General features: G+C 39.4%; 2 protein-coding genes across 3 annotated transcripts; both read right to left on the reverse strand.

The window, feature by feature from the left end:
- Positions 1–1,194: 1,194 nt before the first annotated feature.
- tbl2 (transducin beta like 2) lies at positions 1,195–8,587 on the reverse strand. Its single transcript, XM_004076780.5, has 7 exons — positions 8,378–8,587; positions 5,415–5,539; positions 3,875–4,059; positions 3,236–3,387; positions 2,873–2,999; positions 2,165–2,317; positions 1,195–1,781 (listed from the first exon to the last, which is right to left on the reverse strand). The coding sequence occupies exons 1-7, from the start codon at positions 8,571–8,573 to the stop codon at positions 1,322–1,324; spliced, it is 1,398 nt and encodes a 465-aa protein (XP_004076828.2). The 5' UTR covers positions 8,574–8,587; the 3' UTR covers positions 1,195–1,321.
- Positions 8,588–9,722: 1,135 nt separating this feature from the next.
- On the reverse strand, positions 9,723–19,975 carry pom121 (POM121 transmembrane nucleoporin). 2 transcript variants are annotated; one of them, XM_004076828.5, is made up of 13 exons: positions 19,378–19,975; positions 17,547–17,753; positions 17,200–17,349; positions 16,128–16,208; positions 15,871–16,042; positions 15,116–15,204; positions 14,962–15,041; positions 14,732–14,853; positions 14,533–14,632; positions 14,112–14,390; positions 12,346–13,827; positions 11,902–11,994; positions 9,723–10,698 (listed from the first exon to the last, which is right to left on the reverse strand). In XM_004076828.5, exons 1-13 carry the CDS (start codon positions 19,908–19,910, stop codon positions 10,598–10,600), a joined length of 3,489 nt encoding a protein of 1,162 aa, XP_004076876.1. In that variant the 5' UTR covers positions 19,911–19,975; the 3' UTR covers positions 9,723–10,597. The 2 variants fall into 2 exon arrangements, with proteins under 2 accessions (XP_004076876.1, XP_078786938.1); XM_078930812.1 differs by having other exon boundaries at positions 14,962–15,037; positions 15,112–15,204.
- Between the last annotated feature and the right edge of the window lie 182 nt (positions 19,976–20,157).

Genomic DNA, 20,157 nt, shown 5'->3' on the forward strand with positions numbered 1-20,157 from the left:
AATAAAAAGACTCACATTGCTTTATTATTATTATTTTATGATTATTGTTATCATTATTATTATTATGTTGTTATTATGTCTTTTTGTTGTTTTTGATGTTGTTCTTGGTGGTGATGGTGTTATTGTTTTTTTATTCATTTATTCGTTGTCTTAATTATCTTTTTAAAAGCACAACAGGCATTGTTTTTGGGAACTCATTTCTAAATTAAATGACTTTTTATCCATAAACATGTACTTTGGAGCCGTTAAAGGGACATGGAAGTAAAAATAAATTTCTGATCTTTTTGTGATTTTTTTCTGCAAAACACTGATCTTTCATGCTTTTCTCTTTTCTGTCAAAGTTTTTTGTCAAACATTTTTCTAAAAACTCATTAGCACATTTTAGTAACAGCAGAGAAAAAATATAAAAGTGTCCTTTTTGTCTTTTACTGTAAAATATACTATATTAGAAATGAAAGTGAAAGAATACAAGGCAAAAAAAAGCCCTTAAACTAATTTAATATAGGATTCCTTTTCTAAACTTCCCTAATTTTAGAAACCAATCTACGGTAATATTGATAACTGATGAGGCCAACTCTGATTTTTAGTCTGTTTAATTGTACTGTAACTGGAGTAGTTTTCTTACTATTATAAAGACACATTTTCCCATATGCTGCCTTTTAAACAACATTTTTTAACATCACAATTTATAACGTTTGCTCAGAATTATATGTCGTAATTATGAGAGACTGAGAAGCCATGGATGCAGACCAGATGAAAATGAAAACTTCGCAATCTTTGAAGAACTGACGAAAAAATTAATACAAAAGTTTCTAAACAAATGTGTAAAAACAAAGAAAATGGCTATAAAGAAGGCACAAAACTAAAAGATAAAGGCAAAAATGGAAGTGCCTGCTTACTTTCATCTTCTGTGACAAGGTGAGAATTAAATAATTTGATTCCAAGATGATAAATGTAAAACCTCAGTTTGATATATTCAGAACCTAGAATATGTTTCAAATTCAAGTGAAGAAAAGCATATTTATGTATGAATATCACCCACTGCTTTGGGCTGCGTAAAAACTTAGACCCAATATGTGAATTCTGTTAAAAGTAATAAGCTTTCGTGTACTCTCTTCTCAATGTTTTTAATATAAACGTTGGAAGTTTTTTGCTAAAAAAGTAGCACAAAACAGAAAAAAATTGGACAAAGTATTAGATCAATCCATAAAAAGAGTATTTTTTTTAATTAAAATCTCATGCAAATTTCTCTTTTTTTCCCCAACCACATCACCTTACAGCACAAGTGTTAAATCAAACAGGGTCACAGTCTAGTGCGCTTTCAGTTAGCAGGAGCAGCAAGCGCTGAGTCCAGGGCGCTCTGAGCCTCTTTGATCTGCTGCTGCAGTCTCTGCTTCATGGCCTCGTTCTGAGCCTTTTTCAGCAAGTCATTCATGTCTCTAATCGCCGCCCGATAACCCGGCGCGTTATGAAACACCCGGATGGCCTTGTCGCCGCTGCTCACCAAAAAGCGGCCATTGATATCAAATCTGAGGTCAGTGATCTGCTCGCTGTGGACCCCGTGAAGCTCCTCCTCCAGCTTTCCACTGGTGGCGTCGAACATCGCCACGTCGCAGCCGCTGCTGATGGCAACCACTCGGCCGTCCGGCGACAAAGCAATGCGGCTGCCGTCCGATGAGGTGCAGGGAACGGTTTTCAGGAGGTAAGGGTCCTGCTGCTTCTTATACTCCACGTTAGTGTTCCACAGCTTCCATGTTCCGTCTTTGGACACAGTCACCATCCTGATTGGTTCAAGCAGAGATATAAAAGCATTTTATATACTTTCATAACTAATAGAAAAATAAGTCATCAATCAAGCTGACCAGGCATTTAATTTATCTGTACAAAGTTATCAGTGTCAATTTATTATTTTAACCCGGGAGAAACCAGAAAGAACACATTTATTTGGGGCTTTTAAAATGTATTTTGACTTTTGTTCATTTTTTTTTAAATTTAAAATTAAAAACTGGAAAAAAAAAAAAAACATTTAAAAGAAAGACAGCGGAAAAAAGTGACCAAATTCGACCCCATAGGGTCTCTAGGATTACAAAAAAAAAAAAAAAAAAAAAAGTATAAACTTTAAAACTCAACGCTAGAGTATCCTCCCTTAAGGTTATTTCTTTACCTATGGGAATCGTTTGAAAAGGCAAACGAGTGAACTCCTGCAGAGTGTCCCTTCAGGTCGAACGCTCGCGCCACCTCCTTGAACTCTCCTCCCTTCGCGAAGCAAACCTCCCACACCTTTACGTCTGGCGTGAAGCCGCAGGACGCCACGAACCTGAGAAGACAGTCAGTCAGTGGTAGGCAACCTTTTAATAAATAAAGCTGCTTTAAGTGTGTTGGAACAAACAAATAGAGGTTTCACAGACATTCATATAAACAGAAGATGATCAAAGATGGTTTGTAGCTTCAAATCAGCTCTAATACAATATCTTGACTTATTGCTTTATGAACCATTTCCACCTTTTAAAGATTCATTTTTGACCTTTTTTTAATCAGTTAAACAAGACTTTTAGGGATGTTTTGTTGAGATTGTAAGTTCTTTTATAGAGCGATGAAATGCCAACATATTTAATGACTAAAATAAAAAAGTCTTAATAAACTTCAAAAGCTTTTATGAAACTAGAACCGTTTCTTTTCTCAGACACATAGCTAAGTAATTTAGTGAGTTTTTGGAAAAAAAATACAGTTAATTGGTAAAAATATGAGTTTGAGAAAAGCCAAAGAACACTAAGAAGAGTCACTTCTGTTCACCTAAACTGTTAAGCTTTGTACAAAAAAGAAAATCGAGTCATCCCGGAAAAAAGTTTGAAGTGATGATGGTTGGACTGACCTGCCGCATGGGGACACAGCAGCATAAGAATTGGTCATTTGGTTAGTGTTGATGGAGGCCAGAAGATCTCCTTTCAGGTCCCAGATGAGAATGTTGGTGTCTGTAGAGGCGCTCATTATAAACTTCCCTGAAGGAAAGAAGAAAAATTTGCCCTAAAACCTGTGAAAAATGATGTCATAGAAAAAAAAAGTTGACCCATGACATCCATAAATACAATGAAAGCTACTACCATGTCAACTAAACACACAAAATAGCAGGAAGTTCCCTGGGAAGCCTCATTGGTTGCTGTAAAATCATTTGTTAAATGTTCTTGCAAAAATTACAGCGAAAGCCAACATGCAGCTTCAAAGACTCTCTCCGTACCCGTCTCAGCGATGCCGATGTTCAGAATGGCCGCCTTGTGTTTCTGAGGGAAATCCTCCGGAGCGGCCTTGAAGTTAAAAGTGCCGTCATCTTTTTTGATCATCTTGAAAATGCGAACAGTGTCTCCGTTCGCCAGCCAGGTGATGAACGCTCTGCAGTGGAAAATACACAGCGAGTCTCTTAAAGCACATTTTCCGACATAAGTTCTGCACTTCCGATGCTGGATGGATGAAAATAGAAAAGGATAGTGCCGGAGAGTGTAAGAAACTGTAACAGATTCAAACTAAACTCTTCTTTGAATAATCCACATCAAATCAGTCTCTACCTCCAAAACCCAATATCAGTTCATCAAATCCATACATTTGTTTTCATTTAAAAGTAACCCATCAGCTTTTGTTACAATGCTTTCAAAATAAAAGCATTACCGCTTATCTTCAGAATAAAAATCGCTTAGTTTTCAATATTATTAATGGTTTTTTTCATTGCAAGTTACACCTTTTTTTAGTTTATATCTCTGTGTATGCAATCAGTGGTTTTCGTAACCAAATCATATATATTTAAACAAATGACCTCATAAATCGCTTGTGAATCTAGTGGATTCAGAATCTTGGCGGCGGACAGCCAGTCTGCAAAACAAACCTGGAGTCTGGACTGAAGCGGACCAGCAGGGCGTGATCCAGCTCCACATTAGCTCGCAGACATTTGTGTTCTCGGTCCAGGAAGTCTTTGGTGCTCCAGATCCGGACGGTGCGGTCGTCGGCACAGGAAGCCAGGTACTTCCCATTGCTGCTGAAATCGAGGCACGTCACTTTCCCATTGTGGCCCTGAGGAGCAGAATGCAAACGGAGGACTGCAGATCAACTCAGGCTCAGGTTTACAGTGTAAAGTTAAAAGCAGCAGGTGGTGAAGGAAGTCGACAGATATGGAAAAGCTACACAATCCTCATGGTTATATGAACTTTACATGAAATGGTGACATTAGTGCTGCCTCATTCTGTCCAAAACAAATCTTTCTTTGTGAAAAACAGAATAAATATCTAAAAATATATGAATACGCCAATTATAGCCATATTCAGACTTACTGAATGAGTTGGTTCGTGGATTTTGAAAACATTTTATGATAGAAATAAACTGATTTCCCCACAAAAGAGGATAAGTTCATAATAAAACAGGTCAAACGTTTTATCTTTCATTAATTGACTTTAAATTTTAAACAAACCTATAGTTCAGTGTCTTTAATGAAATTAAAAAAAATAATTAAGAGCTAGTTTTTGCTGTAAATTTCCCCTTTTTTAATTCCAAAATATTACATTTTAGTGAACAATTTTATATTTCATCCACCCATTTATCAAACTAAGCATTTGAGCTATAACCAAAAAAATATTTTTTGAAAATTAGAGAAGATTTATCAGCCAATGGAAGGTATTTTTTAATGTATGGACATGCTTTAAGAGGTAATACTAAAATAATTTGTTTTTTCTAAGGTGTTTGAAAGTAGTTAGGTAGCCCCTCTATAGCAAAGCAGATGACTTCTGTGAAAACAAGCAATCATACTTCCAAGCCCAATGGGCGTAAATGTTTACAAGATGGTGTTTTTCTCTGTTCTCCTTTTTCCTTCACCTTGACCTCCAAGTAGAATTCACTGCTTCACCAGGACTGTCTAAAATCTCATGAGGAACTCTGGGAAGGAGGCTCTCTCTTGCTCTTCAGCCCACTTTGTGAATGCATGTGTGCAGCTCAGTCCTCTGAGAGTGTGGGAGGTTTGTGCACAGGTAAGACAAGGTACCCTGCACACCTCGCGTTGCTTATCGTTTTGTTATACACACTAGGTAAGTTGTTGATCTCACCTATTACATATTTTGGATCCCTTAGTCTGTGAGACTTTTCTTGTTTTATGATACTGATAGCTAGGCCGTGTTTTATTTTATTTATTTAACTCCTTTGGACCAACCTTGGTCCCTACCTCCACATCTCCCTTTTTTATGTCAAATGAAAAACTTAAATAAAAAAACCATCATCCACCGTGTGTCTTATGCTGTGGGACCATCCTGCCCCAGACTTATGCTTGTATGGATGTACCAGTGTTAAAAAATAAATACAGCTGCTAAAAAAACTAAGTAAAAATATTGCAGATTACTCAACAGGTCTGTGATTTTCCTTTGACACGTGTGCCAGTTCACCTTCAGTGAGGCTGCCAGCAGAGGATGACTGAAAGTGTGCAGAGTCGGTTTATCTTTGCGGCTGCGCTGCTGCTTCTCCTGCTTCTGCTTCTTGGATGTCGCTCCTTTCACAGAACTGGCATCAGCTGAAAGCAAACAGAGGTTTATACCTTCTATGAGTGAATCTGTGAGATCAGGTCACTCAGTGTTGCACAGTAATAAGGGCAACAAATGAAGAAGCAGCTAAAAGATGAGATTCCAACTTGCAGCAAATCCTTCTCCTACAGTATCAAACAAGATTTATTTTTTCTGTAGGGAAAAGATGGATGATCTAATATCACGTCTAAGAACCATAAGAAAAACTAAACAATTAAGTTTGTGATAGAAACACTTATATATATATATATATATATATATATATATATATATATATATATATATATATATATATATATATATTTTCACCTTTTTTTCCTTCTTCAAAAAGGTAAAAACAAATATGTTTTCAACAACAAATTGAAATCTTTATGAATAATTTTTGGTCAAAAAAAAGGGCAGTCCAAACAAAAATATGTATGACATTATGTATTTTACGCATGTTGCTGAACATAGAATACACAGGGCTCGACATAGCCATTTGTCCGCTGGCCCGGTCCTGTTTTTCGAGCAGTACGGACCACAAGACTTTATTTTTTACTTGTCCGCTCGGGCCACTAAAATATCTAACAATTAATACATTTTTCACCTTTTACAATAAAGTATATTTTGCGAAAACGTGTAGATTTACCTCGTCTTTATAATTCACTTTTTCTGCTAGTCCTGTGTTCAGACTTCAAGGGTTTCTATGGGAAACCTTTTATCACTCTTCTCCTCCTCTCCCGCCTGCGCGCGCGGCTGTCACTGCCGAGCACCACGCGGCACGCGCTCACTCAATTTTTTTTTCAAACTTTATTGAATGTAACAATTCAATACTAAACAATGTTAAACAGCAACAACGAAGGAACAAGCCAGTGGGTTATTATTACATTTTAGGCAGATATATTTAAACTGACACACATATCAGCGCGCCCCCTGGTGGTTTTTCACCGCGATGATCAAACCAAATCCAACACCGTCACTGAAGAGAGACTGAAGCATGTCAGAGATGTGGAAGACATGGCAGGAATAGATAGGAATATGTTAGTAGTTATTAATTAGTAGTATGGACAGCAAGATATTTAATGAATGCATTGAAGATGAAACTGTATGCACTAAGCTTTAAGCTGAATGTCAAAGAATCAAAGGCAACTCAAAATACCTGAATCTCAGACTCAAATGGAGTATAAGGTCAAACTACTTAATTTTGTTTTTCTTTACAACACTGTAAGCAGTAAGTATTTCTAGTTAGCTGAATGATCTCAGTAATTTAATTGTATTTAATTTTTCAATTATTTAATTTAATTAGGTAACTAAAGTAACTAAAAAGTAAATGTAACTTTGCAACAGTAACAAAAAGCAGAACCTTAAGGCAGTCAGGGCAAAAAAGTCAAAAAAAAATTCTTAACTATTGATTAGGAACAAATGTGAAATAGCAGTGATTAGAAGCAGCATGAAAACTTCTTAACTAGTGTTTCCTACTACACTGCAGTGCTCTCTTCAAAACATCTGAAACAGACTAGAGCAGATTTAAGTTTGATATGCTCTATTTTTAGTCATTGAAAAGTGTATAAACAAGTGCTAGATGTCACCAGAATGCACCAAATTGCACCATATTAAAATTTTCCGGGGGGGCATGCCCCCGGACCCCCCTAAAGTTGCAAGCACCTGCGGAGCGGCGGGTCTCGCTGTGCGCGGTGTCGGGCCAGTAACTTTCAAAAACTACTGGCCCTATGGGCCAGTGCAAATTTCTGGGCTATGTCAACCCCTGGAATACATTTTTTTTTTCCAAAGATCAGCTTATTAACCGGTGCATCTTTTCACAACAATGTCATACAAAGCCAGGGTAAAACTGCTTATTTAATATTTGATTGGACTAAACTTGGATTTAGTTACATTGTGATTCATATTTCATCTAAAAATGTGTTTTGTTTAACTAAAACAGATTTATATCATAAAAAAAATGGTGGAAATTTCAATAATCATGTTGTGAAAATTTAAATGCTAAATTAACATAAAAACTATTTTTTAATTGTTAAAAAAATACACAAAACTAAAGTTTAACCATAAATTAAAAAAAAAAACAATACTATGTTTTAATTTAACAAAATTTTGTATTCTTCTTAAGGCCAAGGTACTTTGAGTGTGAATATGTAAAAAACAATCACGTGCATTTTAAGCAATCAAACCAAATCAAACTTTACTTATAAAAGGACTTTCCATATTAAAGCTAATTACCATCCCAATAGATAAAAAATAAATTTCCACAAAGCGCTAAGATTCATTTGAGTCAAAGGTCGAGCTGATAAACATGTTAGCACCTCCTGGTTTCAGGTTGTCCTAATGAATATTTTATTTCGATTGATGATATAGGTGGATCTGTGACGTCACAGAGCTTTAGAAACTCATCTGGAGATTTCGCCATTTCTTCTATCAGAAAAAAACATTTGTTATCTCTCTGTGGAAGCTTTTTGTATCTTAGCTACTGTTCTTTGATTTACAGCTCAATTTTGTTAGAGGAATGACAGCGTTTCTGTTTCGAAAGCGCCTGAACTTTGTCTTTTAGAAGAAGCAGTTACTCAGCAGAAAGAAGTGATCCCATTGGTCAGTTTATGTAACATCTGCTGATTGGCTAGCGACAGCTGATACTCATTCAAGAGTTCCTTCAGTTTGCTTTTCGTGTTGGCGAAACGACTTTATAGTAAAAACCCGGATACGTGGTTAAATGAAGCATTTTAACGGGCAAAGCGGTAGATTTGACGGCGCTAAAAAGGCTCTTCGTGTTGCAGAAACCACAACTTCAGGATCTTACAATACATACATGTGTCGCTAGGCTAGCACAGTCTTACCTGCTGCAGCCTCCACTCCCGGCTCTGTTTCTTCCTTTATTTCAGGTTTCCGACTACCAACCGCAAATGCGACCAAGATAACCAGAACACCAAGCAATAAAGTCAAGATAACCAGAGCAGCTGCATCCATGTCGAAAGACTTCTGCCACGTCTTTAGCGCCGCTAAGTTAGCTTTGAGAAAAGGAGTACTACGCATGCGTGCTATGTCACAGTTTTTGAAGTTGCATTCAAGAACTCAAGGAGGGGCGAATCCACAAAAAGGTGCTGTTGAAGAATATTAGAGAAAAATATAAAATAGGAGGTAACATATTTGGGATTTTCTTCCTTAAAAAGATTTTGACTTGTTTCTTGGAATACACCGGCTTGTTACTTCGACTTCTGAATCTTGTTTCCTAGATATTTAAAATCATATTTCTGAAATTATATACAGAGATCTGAAATTAAAGTGAGAAATACTTTTATTTCCTTATAGGGATTGCAATTGTAAGATTTAAATAAAGTTCAACCTTTTTTAAACGGGACCTATTGAATTTAGAACATGTAGCTATAAATCTGATGCGCGCCACCTAGTGGACTGGAGTGTGTTCCAGCAATTAATATAAAATATACCAAGCAAAATGTAACCCTTTGGTTAAAACACTGTTACAAATACTTCTTAGAATTGTATACAAGAGATAATTTGCTATTATTCACAGATAAAAATACCACTCTCTTTTAGGTTTAATATATCAAAATATTGTACTGGTAAAAATAAAACTGCAGGATTATGAAAACAAGCACAAAAATGAGCCCAAAAAGTTTAATGTGTCTTCATCTCATATTTACATCCAAACACTTTCCACTGAATGTGGTGATTTTAGACATTTTTACTATTAAAAAAAAAAAAGAGTTGCACGTTAGTAACATTTCAACAACACATTTGCGTCACTCAAACCCACCATCTCAGCAACAAGAGGTTTAAATCTAGCAGTCTGTCTTTTTACATTATTCAATGTTTCTGTGATGTTCTGCAAGGGGGCATCTCTGGAGACGGCAACGTGTTGTGCAAACACTTTAAAATCTCAATTTATTACCAAACCTTTTGACTAAACAGTAGTTCAAAGTTAAACCTCAAATTTGTAATTTTTCTGTAACCTAACTTTTCTTTGCGTGCCTGGGGATAAAAGGAGGTAGACTAATCTCACATACGCATATTTCCCCAGGGTACTTGAACCCACCACTGTTATGCACCAGGCGCCGACAAGTATGCTGAAGGCCGTTGTTGAGTGGGGAAACACGGAGGGAAAGCCGGTACAGCAGTGTAAGGATTTTTCTGTTAACCAGAATTAAAGAAATCAACTCAGCGTCAAAGTATCATCTTTATTCACCGGAGTTCAACCGGTTACATAAAGATGAAATCAACATCACAGACTGGTTTCACAGGCATGACTGCCAATTGTTGGCTTTGGTTTGTCAGAACAAGTAGAGATGGACGCCGCCAGTCCATCTGACGTCCAACTCGCATCCTTGTTGGCAATCACCGTTTAAAAAACAAACAAAAACATGGAAGGAAATAGGCCATCCACAGGAGGACTCTGGGGAATGCTTCCAAAGAGAGCTGAAATCAAAACAGGCATCTGAAAGAACTACAGTAAGACTTTTTACTAAGTTTCCCTTGAACTGCAGAAACACATCCATCTTCAGGGTCAAAGAGTCAATTAAAAAAATAATTTAAATGCAAACGTCTCATAACATCACACTAAATCTGTTGCGTACTCTCCCTATTCAGACTCATACTGTTACATACAAACCAGTGAGTGTCACGTATAAAAATAAAGGTCTGAGCCGAGGTTCTGTGTCTTTGCGCGAGTAAACTTTCTCCTTAAAACAACCCAGAGAGACAATCAGAGGACTGTAAAAATAAAAAACTAACTTTGGATTCGTCCAAACCGTCTTTACTCTTCAAGTATCCAAATCAGCTGTTCACTGCTGTGAATTCTTCTCCTCGCTGCTACATTCCCTAACTTGGTCGTCCAGTGATCCAGGCAGCTCATCTGGCTGCAAACAACGCTCTGGGGCCAGCACACGCCCCGGAACCAGGAGGGAGGGGGGATGCAGAGGTCATGGAGGCAGTCGGATTTGGGATGCTGCATTTAGAATGGAGCAAAGTTAGCCCGGTCAGTCGCAGCAGCTGAGCTGAGTGCTCTGAGGCGGGTGATGGATTGGAGCACGCCGAACGGGCTACTTCTTCCTGTGGTGCTGTCTCCGTGCCTGAAGCCTCTGCCGAGCTCCTGAAGGCTTGGATCCAGCTCCTATGGAGAAGGTGGGGGTAGCTGGGGATCCTGTTGGGACACAGAGAAGTGTTTGAGAACTTAGATCTGCTCTAAATGACCATTTTTACAGCTCCCTCTAGGTTTAATTTAGACATAGCTCTGATCGTTTTGGGTTTTGCCATCCATCATGGCAAACTGCCTTATAACTTATATTGCAGTTAGTTTGTTATTGTGAAATACTTTAAAATTATCCAACTTGCCCTGAAGTGCAAATCACGTCAAGAAAACAAAATTCAAATACCATTTTAAAGACCACAACAAAAACTTAAAAAGCTATTCCAGAAACCAACATGAAATTCCAAAAGAACATAAAAAAATGAGACAAAAGAAATTTCCGGAAATCTAAACGAAAACATAAAGACCCATTTCGATCATTTTTTACTCTGTAGTAAAAGCTTTCCCAGTGGTCTGTCATTGATAATTATGCTGGTTTTAGCCCAAAATATTTTAACTATCATTTTCTAGGACATAGTTTCTGCAGAGCGGCAGAGGTTCATTAGAAATTGGCCTCCGAGTTGTGGAAGGAACTGTTGGCAGGGAGTAAGCCTGCACTCATTTCCCACCATCCTTTGTTTACAGCCCCTTACAACACCAAGCAAACATTACCAGTGCAACATAACGGCGAGTAATATTGGAGCTTTCCAGCTGTACGGTTTAGATCCAGATTCCAGCTCAGACGAGGGAAATGAAGACGTGCATCGATCTATGTGTCTGCAAGTGGATTCATGGGAATAAAGCAGAGCACGGAGCTTGTAGCCCTACCATTGTAGTTTGTATGGAACAACCTGAAACCTTTTCAAAAGGCCTTTTTTCGTCTGCTCCTGATTCACCACGATTTGATTAAAGAAATGCTCGAAAAAATATTGTTCTTTAGTGAGCCAAAGGTAATATATTATCATATTTATGGATATAGTTGAGTCTAAAAGGCTTTAAAAAAGCTTGATATACGCCCTTTAACTTTAAGATAAGACGAGATAAAATAAGATAAAGCTTCATTGTCATTGCACAGTCCCACTTGGTACAACGGTACAATGAAATTACAAACTGTCCCACATTTAGCAGTCATTGTCAGAGCAGATCAGAAGACGCCTTTGAGTGATAGACTGTTGAGTTATCAAGTCTCTATTTCTATTCAGGATGTTTAATGTTGCAGTTTTTACAAACCCCACCTGCATCCTACTTGAAATATCTTAAAAAAAATAGAAAACCAACCAAACTGAACAGGATTGAATCCTTGGACTGGAGTTCCTGGACTTCCAAAGGGAGCCGCAGCAGGAGATTGGCCAAATGACGGAGTTGCTGTTCCTGCAGAGAGAAAAAAAAAACACACATAGGATCAAATTAGACCAAAAAAAAACAAACAACTTTCATCCAGAAAGAGAGCTTTGTTAAAACTATTCACACATTTTATTTCTATATTAAAGTGTGATTTCCAGCAAATACACAACAAATGTTGAATTATTTTCATTTTGTGACCAATGTCACAAAGATAAGGTCAAAACAAAAGAAATGTACTTCAGCACTAAGACAAAACACTCAGCAATGACAATTTTCTGCTATATTCACAAATAAAACAATCGTATTAAATATTTGTTGGACTCTGTCACCACTAAATGTTTTCTGAAACCGAACTAGAGGAAAAACTTTGTTACTCACCAAATCCTGGTTTGTCAGCAGCAGCAGCAGCCCCAAAGTTGAAGCCTCCCATCTGCGGAGCAGGACTGTTGGAAACTTGGGCTCCAAACTGGGGGCAAGGCATTGTGGTACCAAAATTAAATCCACCAGAAGCGGGCTGAGAGGGTCCCGCTGGGGCGGGCTGAGGGGCAGCAGCTCCAAAGGTGAAGGTGGTTGAAGTTGAGCTCTGAGTTTGGGTCGGTGGACCGAAGCTGGGAGCAGCTGAAGGAGCGGTGGTGCTCCCAAAACCGAAACCAGTGGAGCTGGCTCCAAATGCTGGCTTGGCTGGTTGGGTCCCAAACGTGGCTGCGGTGGTGGTGGGAGCAGCTCCAAAGGAAAAAGGACCCAAGGCGTTATTGGAGACAGGTGTGGGGTTTGAAGCGCTGCTTCCAAAAGTGAATGGTTTTGCTGCTGCTGCAGCAGAGCCAAAGCTCGGCTGTGTTGTTGGTACTTCAAATGCTGGCTTTCCAAATGTGAAAGAGGACTGGGTGGAGGTGGAGGTGGGAGCAGTCGTCGACGTGGAGCTGGTCATGCTAAAGCCTCCAAATGAAGCTGCGGTTGTGGTCAGGTTAGGAGCCGTCTGACCAAAACCAAAAATGCTCTGGCTGGCAGGTTGAGGGTTGGGCTTTGTGACACCAAATGGGAAGCTGCCCTGGCTGGAGCTTGTGGTAGTGGCAGCGGTGGCCCCGGTAGATGCTGCTGCAGTGGTGGTGGTGGGGACAGCAGCTCCAAACTGGAACGTACCACCTGTACTAGGGGGCTGCACTGAGGCTGAAGCACTGCTTGTTGGGGTTGCTGCAGACCAGCTTCCAAAGAGAGATTTTGCCGCCATTGGGGTTCCTGGCTGAGTTGTAGTTGCAGAGGCGGAAACCACGCTCGCAGCAGTCGTGTTAAAACCAGAAAAAGCAGAGGGTGCAGTCGTGGAGCTGCTGGTTAATGCACCAAATAGTGAGGGGGTGCTTCCTGCAGTGGGTGTAGAAGTAGATGACGTGGTTGTGAGTGCGGAGGGCGGTGCAAAAGCCGGGGCTGCTGTGGTCTCCCCAAAGATAGGCTTGAAATTCGGAACGGGTGGCTTGCTCTCCGAAGATGATGTAGCTGGGGTGGTGGTGGTCGCAGCAGCAAAGATGGGCTTGAAGCCTGAAACCAGCAGAGGGTTGCTGCTGCTGCTGCTGACTGACTCAGAGCTGCTCCTGCTGCTGCTGGGGGCAGGTGTAGCAGAAACTGGGGCGGAGGTTGATGGGGCAGAAAGGGGGCTGATCTGGCTGGACAAACCAAACAAAGTTGGTCCTGCAACAGGAGCAGCAGGGCTGCTGGTGGGGGCTTTGCAGATCTGACCCAGGACCTGAGTGAAGGCAGAGGGCTGTCCCAGAGGCGCAGGGGAGGATTGAGGCTGGGAAGCAGTGGGGAGTGATGGAGCTACAGACTTTAGGTTTAACGTTTGTACGGGTGTTGTTGATGAAGACACTGCAGGAACAAGGAGAGATGAAGGAACGTTATGAAGCAAACATAGCGAGCATACAATGTCAAATCTAGTCTAGATTCATTTTAGAGGGTCCACAGTGGTCTTTTCCCCTTCTATGTCACAAACAGCATTTCTTTGTCTGCTCCAGATTCACAACGATTTGAATAAAGAAATACTCAGAAATGAAAATGCCACAGGAACGTGTTGAAAACACCATTTTGAACCCAAGTGAGTCTTTGAACATCGACAGAACAATGATTTATCATCTCTAACAGGGAAATCGTACCTGTGGTTGTACTTAATGGAGATGCGGACGTTGCAGTTGTGTTTATCTTCATCTTTAGAGCCTCCAAAAGTGGGTTTGAAGATGCTGCTGCTGTTGATGTGCTGATGCTGCTGCTTGGACTGGGGTCTAGGTTGATGACTGGGATGGTTGTTGTTGATGTTTTGGGTAAAGGAGCTGCCAGAAGGCTGCTTAGAGTGGGTGTGATGGAGGGGATTGTGGAGGAGGGGGCTGGAGTGGAAGTTGGAATCTTAGCAGCTGCTGACTTTTCTGGTTCTGGGGCTAAATGGAAGCAGATCAACTTGATCACAAAATGATAGTAACTTTTAAAAAACGGAGTATTCTAAACAATGACAACATTTTTGGTTACGTTTGTGTACGTGAGCAGATAAAACCATCAAAAAGATATATTTTTAAAACCCACCAGGAGTTTCCAGAACCTTCTGAATCTTGGAGATGGCAGCTTCTTTCTCCTCATCCAGGTCTTTTGCAGTCACTTTGTAGCCCAGCTCAGGTGGTGGAGGCTGCAAACAAACCAGCAGCAACAAAAAACATTTATGAGAACATAGTTTCCAATAACGGTGACAATAATGTCAAGAATGCAGCACAGATGCAGCACAAACCAGAGAGATGTGGTCATCCCGGTTGCTCGAAACCAACTGGATCTTCCGTTTTCTTTTCCCCCCACCACCCACAGAGTCTGATGCGCTAGTAACCGGGACATTTGGGGCCAAAGTTGGTTTTGCTAAATAAAATATAAACACAGATCCTGGGTTAGATATTTTAATGTGTAATGTCAGCTTTTGTGGAGAATGTTTTTGCACAGGGATGCATTAAAATGCTACCGACTCACAAGTCGCTGGTGCTTTGTCAGACGTCATCTGTTCAGACTTGGCTGAGGAAGCTGAGCTGGGGGACTGAGTGTCTTCCTCTCTGGAGAATGGAACCACAAAATTCAAAGTCTGGACTTAAAGTGAGGCTCTGTCAGGAGAGAAGCTGAAACCTGCCTGGGCTTTTTGAAAGCAACATCTGGTGTCTGAGAGCGAGATGATCCAGGACTGGAAAGAGGAGAACTGGGCGTTGATGGTTTCTTCCACTGTGAAGGGAAACATACGTAATTGTTGTCACTTTCCATGGTCGGAACTTGTTTACTGCAGAAAATTGATAGTGCAGGTTCTCTGCAGATGACAGAATGTTGCATTTAACTTTTCCTGAAGGAACTATTTCATAGAGATCCAAATCTTTTTCCAAACTGACATGTTTGGTTGAGCTAGAAACCTTGATAATTATACTGAACAGTGTAGGGATGAAAGAGCAAAAGTAATAACACCCTCAGGAAAAGACTGTCCAAATATTTAGTCAATGGCTATTTAACATTTTATGTCAGTTATTGTAGCTAAAATTGAATCACAGTATAGCTAAAATTTCAGCAAATTTTGCAAAACCTGTTGAATGTTTAGTCTCTCAGTTCGGACAGACTCTTTGGAATTTTAAACTAAACAGTAGAAATAATAAAAATTACATTATTTCTATTTGAAACTGACATTCACACTAGTGGACGGCTGTTTTTACGATGATGGAATTCAGAGTTTGGTGTTTTCACTTTGCTTACTACTATGTACAGAGCAGGTAAAGAACGTGATTATTTGTAAAGCAAATACATAACTAGAAATATGACTTCATTTTGAAAAAAAGGGTTGTTCTTTGGGGCTAATTTTAGTTAAATAAAACCTTTGAAGACTTTTGAAGCCACCCTGCATACCTGATTGAGGCCAACTGTGGAGCTGTAGGAGCTCTGAATCGCATTTCTCCTGGTACCAGAACTTTCTCTTGAGGCGTGTGCCCCTGTTCCAGAGCTGATGGAGGAGGTGCGAGACCTCTTTACGGTGGACTCCTCTGCCACTGAGGTTATGCCTCTTTTCAGGGTCCCAGGCCTGGACAGCAGAAGGATATACTTTATCCAGCACTGAAGTTTTCTTTTCTGTTACCTAAAAACACTGGTTTTGTTGCGTCACTCACTTGGGGACAAGCTGAGATGGAGCTCCGTTGGGTAGAAGAGGTTCAAAAGCAGAGTGTGCACTTCCACCACTGTCATTACGCCTTTGAAACAGAGAATACATTGAAAATACTCATGACATAACCTTGAATGTATGATTTTGATCAATAGTAAAACTCATACAAAACTTTCTCAATGTTCTTATTTTACAAAGTGAAAAAACTTTAAGTTGCCACAATCTGTAACCCGATCGTCTCCACCTACATGGATGTGACAAATCTTCTAAAATAGATTACAAATCGCAAATGAAGAAGCAGAAAGCTTAAAAAATGTCAGTCGCTGAACTTTTTTCTGAATAATATTTCCAACCAAATGGAAGCCAAAAAAAGTCTTTAAGGCGACGAATTTAAACATAAATCATATTCTCAGCTCCCAAACTGGGTTAAAAAAATGTTTTTCCTAAATTCATCAGGACCTTCACTTTAATGTGTAAACAAACATTACATGGACTGCTCTGACCTTTTTTTTTTAACATTATAGGATTTATTTAATTTTGACAAGACCACAGGAAATGGTAGCATTGTGTTTTTAATGGCTAAAAAGCAACACAAACAGTGGAAACTGCAAACTAAATACTGGTTGTATCCAGATTCCCTCACAACTCCCCGTTCGCCATTTTTTCGGGGTGTGCAAATATATAATTCAAAGACCACTGCAGTCATATATAGTCAAATATAGACCACAACACAAAGCCTTTGAGTAATTTGTCATTTTTAAAAGAAAGCATTCAACTTATTTTCTATGAATCATACATGTTTTCGTCTCTAAAACACAGAGGTCTTAAACAGTCTTCGTAAAGTGTTCATATTTCTTAGGGTTTTACTTCAGCAAGTGTGTGACGGCACACACATGTATACTTTTTAAAGTAGTGAGCATGTGCCCAAATTGTATTAAAATGCATACCACTGGCTATAGCCGCAATGTATAGTCTTTAAGGGGTAAGGGAGTAGTGAGACTGCTATTTTGTAAAGTCAGGAGACTAAATGCAAAGACCAAAACACATCTTCAAATAACACCCAGGCACATTTTCTTTACCTTCTTTTACTTTTCTGTTCGGTTGTGAAGCTCCTGTCTTCGTCCCCGACTTCCCTCTTGCGGCTTTCCTTCAGAACCCTGAGGACGCTTTCCCTGGAGCAGGGGTCTTCAGCGGCCCTGTTGATCCTTGAACAGCTCAAGTGGTCCACTCTACCAGACAAATGAGTGGAAGTCATTGTGAGCATCTACTGACAATCATTAGAAAACACAAATCTTTATCAGCAATGTGTTAAAACCACATAAATAATTAATAACTTTTAATACAGCTGTGTATAAAAAATGACTAAAATGCCGTAGAGTGGACTGAAGACATGAACGAGCAAACAAAGCTGAGTTTGTGCACAAACCTGGGACTGCTGAGGTCAGGCCGGGCAATTTTTACAGTGACAGGGCTGTGGGCAGCAGGGGAATTACGGGGGCTCAAGATGTTTTTCTGTCTGAAGCCATCCCACCTAACCGGAGGCAGGACCCCCACAGAAGACAGACCAGGCTGCTGCAGGGGGTAGTGCCGCTGTGGAGTAATGTTGAACCTGCTTGTGTATCCCAGAGACTCTCTGAATGAAAAAAAAAGGAAAGACAAAATGTACAATCCACTATGAATTATATATGGGGACTCAGTTATTCACAGTTTAATCATATTTCTGAGTCTATAAGCCTGAAGATATAGCAAATTTAATAGCAAAACAACAGAAAATCGGGATAAAGAGAAAATATTTTATATTTGAGTGATTTTGACTACTCTGTTTTACAAAGGCAATAAACTACGGTGTATGAAAGATTTCATGCCAATACGGTGTAGACAGAATAGTGTTTTACATTTTGCAAAACACACTCAAAAACAGTCGTTTTGTGGTCTGATTTTTCCAAAATAACAGTTTTCTTTTTGCAAATGTAGCAATTGAAAACCTCCCAAACCGACTGGATGTCTAGATGTAAAACCCAGCATTGAAGCACAAGGTTCCTCTGGGTTAAATGTAATACTTTTAATTAGGGCTGCACGATATGAGGAAAACTTGCGATATGCGATATTAGAGATTAATATTGCGATAATGATATAATTTGCGGTATATAAAAAAATAGAAAAATGCCAAAAACATCATTCCCATTTCATTAGAAACAGTTTAAAATTACACTCCAAATGACCCTCATTGACATAGGTGACAAACATCTAACATAATAGGCCTCCATCTGATTGGTAAACAATGGGAAGGCGTCCATCCGATTGGTCAAAGCATAAAGGCATTTCTTTGATACGTTAAAAGCGTCAAGCTGCCATAAGATTGTTTTAACACATTTTGGGTTTACGATTTATTGCGATATTCACAGTCTTTTGCGATATGCCTATTGCAGAGCTGGATATTGCGATAACGATAAATTTGCGGTATATTGTGCAGGCCTACTTTTAACAACAAGTGAATGCCCATGAGCCATAATTGTAAAGGGTGCAGCTAGGATGAAACACCTCCTTCAACACTGTCAACAAAGTAAAGAATTAATTTTTTCCTAAACTTTTTAAACTACTTTTTAATAAAAAGTTTAGTTTTTGCATGGGCAGAATACAAACATATGCTCTAAATAAAAAGATAATGGTAATTTTGATACATATTATGTCAAAATATATATTTTTTGATAAACTAAAGATTACAATTAAACCCAACCCAGTGATAGGTTCCATTTTTACTAACTATTTGAGACATTTTATTACTTTTAAATGTGGAAAGACCAGATACAGGAATACTGGTCAACGGTTATAAACTAAATTATGTAAGAACAATTATTTAAAACGAAAAAGAAAACAATAAATACATATGTTTATAATAATTCGACCAAAAGGAATACAGAGATGGGAAATACATCATAAACATCCAACGATCAACTTGGCAGTTTCAGTCAATTTTATCATAAATGTTTTTGTTTAAAATCATAACAAATATTATACTTTCGAAAATGTCAATTATAGTCTTGAATTTAAGCGATTAGAAACGTTGTGGTTCCTAATAAAGTAATACCTGCTTATATCTGCGAGTCCTGTTGTTGAGAGTCGTTCGTTCTAACCCACAGAGCGAGAAATATTAAAACGCGCCAATAATATAATATAACGGGCGCTAAATCATGTTTTGAACGTCACGAGTGCAATCGTCTAACGGTCTGGCGGCAGTGCTAGAGTAGAAAACATACCCGGCGAATGAGAGCCTTCTGTTGGGAGTATAGACCGCATGGTTGGGTCTCGACAGTTTTTCTCGCAGTTGCTCTCGAGGATTTCTCCCGGCTCTCGGCCTCACAGAACCGGAGGAGGGACTCTCTGGTTTTCCGATGTAGCTCCCCATGAGGAAATCCCGGGGGCTGTAGAAAAACGAATCACTCGCCAAAGCTTCCCTTCTGTAAATCCCAGTGTCACCGAGCCTTTGTCTGTATTGACTTTCCACTTCAGTGTTGCTGCTAATCCTCGTTCCACCCGGCGAATTCACCGACAAGCCGGTCGCTCCCCAGTCCGCCAACCAGCGCCGCAAACCCGCGTGCAGGTTCAACCCAGCCCGTGGATTCGGGCCTAATCTGGCGTTTAAAAGAGTCTCTCCGCTCTTATAGTAACAAGCAAAACAACAAAAAAGAAAAATTAAAGTTGCGTAAAGAAAGGATGGAATAAAATAAAAAGCTAGCAAAAATAAGCCTAAAGCAGAGAGAAGAACTATTCGTTTCTCTCTAGGTGACATGGCGGCAGCGCGCCGCCGGAGGACTTTGATATCCCATCAAACCACTTTAATTTCTTCTTCTCGTTTAAAATTTAACGTTCGCACTGTAACAGTTTAACTAGCGCCCTCTATCGACATGAGATACATAAAGCAATTTGACAGCTTTAATTTTCGTTTTTTTTATTTAAAAAATATATACTTCACAAATTCTTAAGAGAGAAAGGGACAAGATGGTTTTTTGGACCAAATCTACCAGAGACTCGTGTTG

The sequence above is a fragment of the Oryzias latipes genome, chromosome 14 (assembly GCF_053564925.1).
Source record: "Oryzias latipes strain Hd-rR chromosome 14, Olatipes_Hd-rR_3.1".
Lineage (NCBI taxonomy): Eukaryota > Metazoa > Chordata > Actinopteri > Beloniformes > Adrianichthyidae > Oryzias > Oryzias latipes.